Source organism: Henckelia pumila, chromosome 1, assembly GCF_033568475.1.
Source record: "Henckelia pumila isolate YLH828 chromosome 1, ASM3356847v2, whole genome shotgun sequence".
Classification (NCBI taxonomy): Eukaryota; Viridiplantae; Streptophyta; class Magnoliopsida; order Lamiales; family Gesneriaceae; genus Henckelia; species Henckelia pumila.
In genome coordinates this window covers 161,812,432-161,814,617 of record NC_133120.1, presented here as the reverse complement: position 1 = coordinate 161,814,617, position 2,186 = coordinate 161,812,432, and the positions used below count along the sequence as shown (strand labels likewise).

General features: G+C 42.3%; 1 protein-coding gene across 1 annotated transcript; it reads right to left on the bottom strand.

Moving 5' to 3' along the window:
* Positions 1-802: 802 nt before the first annotated feature.
* On the bottom strand, positions 803-1,906 carry LOC140874341 (F-box protein CPR1-like). The gene has a single exon (XM_073277627.1). The coding sequence runs from the start codon at positions 1,904-1,906 to the stop codon at positions 803-805; it is 1,104 nt and encodes a 367-aa protein (XP_073133728.1).
* Between the last annotated feature and the right edge of the window lie 280 nt (positions 1,907-2,186).

Here is a 2,186-nt window from a genome sequence, read left to right as displayed (position 1 = left end):
GACAACTCATAATACCAGCCTATTTTACATATCACCCAGGATCAGGTCTTTATCCAAACTGTCCCAGGAGCACAAAAATATCAACAGTCTGCTTCCTCCATTGATAATGACAAAAAATACGATAGTATTTGATTGAAATCTCTTAATGTGTATAATCACAGATGGTGTTAGTATTTTTTGTATCTAAAAAATATATCCAGCATGCTCTATTCTGTTGACATATCTTTTTTTATTAAATAGTAATTTAAGTCAATCAAAAAAGGCAACTAAATAATATTTGATAACCTCTTCGAAGAATTCTTCCTCAAGCTCATCCACCGCTTGAGGCCTGCATCCATATATAGAACTTAACTCTTCCGAGCTCAAGGATAAAGCATGCCTTTGATGTGGAGGTAGTCCAGCAAGAACCCGGGCTACAGCTGCGGCGGCGGCGGCTCGTGCTGGAACCTGAGCACAGTTATTTTCAAATGTGTCAAGTCAGGAATAAGCAATGACTCACAGATTACCCTGCATACTTCTAGTCAACAAAAAACTCACACATTTTTTATAAAGGGAACAATCAACAAATATACTGAAAACTTGGAACAAAGACTACATGATCCCACTGTGAGTAATAAAATAAGCTCTAGTCAAGTTTATTTATCAACTAAAACATAAGTCAATTATTATCTATGAATAGAAGCAATTATCTCGAGAAATATAATACTAATCATGGTTGACTTAGCATCACACAAATAAACGGCAGTCAAAACCAATACAAAGGCACAAAATAACACAAAATAACATTCACAATTAAATCAGTTCACCTTTTCTTGCTCCCCCCTTTTCCCTTCTTCTCTGTACCATGCTTCTTGACTTGGCCAGGGGCTTCAAGGGACACAAGGCTCTCAACGCAAAAAGGGATGTCATCTACATGAACTTGTAGAAGAGTTTTCTTCCTCAAATCATACCAAACAAGTCTTTTTTCATGCCAATTCAACAGAACCTTGTTCCCATCCCTCGAATAGACCAGCGGTTTCACACAAAAATGCGGCCCCATGGTAGGCGGCTTAATTGTTAACAGCATGCTGCAAGATTCCTCCACCCCATACTCCTTCATCACCCAAATAACCACCCGAGACCTCTGCATGCAAATCAAGCACAGACTCCCTCCAACCACAGTCAAACTCAACCCGGAATCCCTCGTCTTAACACCCTTTGGCAGCTTCATCTCACAATGCTTCTCAGTTTCGAAACTAAAGGCCATGATTCTAGCTGCATCAGTACTTCCATCCGCATACACCAGTGTGTGCATCGACCCATTCACAGGAGCGCGCATGTGGCCCCCTACGAATGGCAGTGGATAAGGAAAATCCTGGATTTTCTTCCACGAATTGGATTTCAAGCTAAAAATCCCAGTCTCCATAAGGATGGTAACTTGGGTAACATGGTTTTTAAAGTCCATAACCTTCAAAACTTTATAATCGTCGGTTATGGAATCGTAGCCAAACCCATATGAAACCAACGCATAAAATCCCGACCCAGGCGGTGGTTCCATAGAAGAATCAGGCAAAACCCTGTAACTTCTCGCAAAGGGGTTCCAAAAAACAGGGGGCTCGCTCATCACAAGAACCAAACCATGGCAGGAACTCATGACACCATCCAAGTTGTTGTAAGGAAAGGGGGGTTTAAGCATGCGCGCCTTGTTAAGGGGCCCCAAATCGACGGAATAAAGGGCAGGCCCACCACCGAGAATGAGATGATGGTTCGAGTAGGAATTTAAGGACCGGCGCAAATGTGATTTGATAAATTTCTCGCTGTCGACCAGAGAACACCACGATTTCGCGATGGATCGAAACCGCTTCAGAGATTTGACGGGAAGGCGGCTGAGGATATCCTCGATAAGATCAAGCGGGAGAATCGGCATACTTTTGGATAATGTTGCTTTCTCGCTGAGCTTTTAAGGTTTCTTTATAGAAAGGGACGAAAACTTTATGCGACAGGAAACTAAGGGATCGATATTAACCTGTAGTGAAGATGCGAGGTGGGATTTCCGACGGCTCGAGCGAGAACGTTGCGAGGTGTCAACCAATTCATCGTCGGAGTCACTTCAAAAATCGTTTGAAGAATCGAGCAAAAATTGAAGCCATGGGATTTTGAATTGAAAGAGAGAAAAAGGAGCTAAGGGATACGTCGGATCTGGAGAA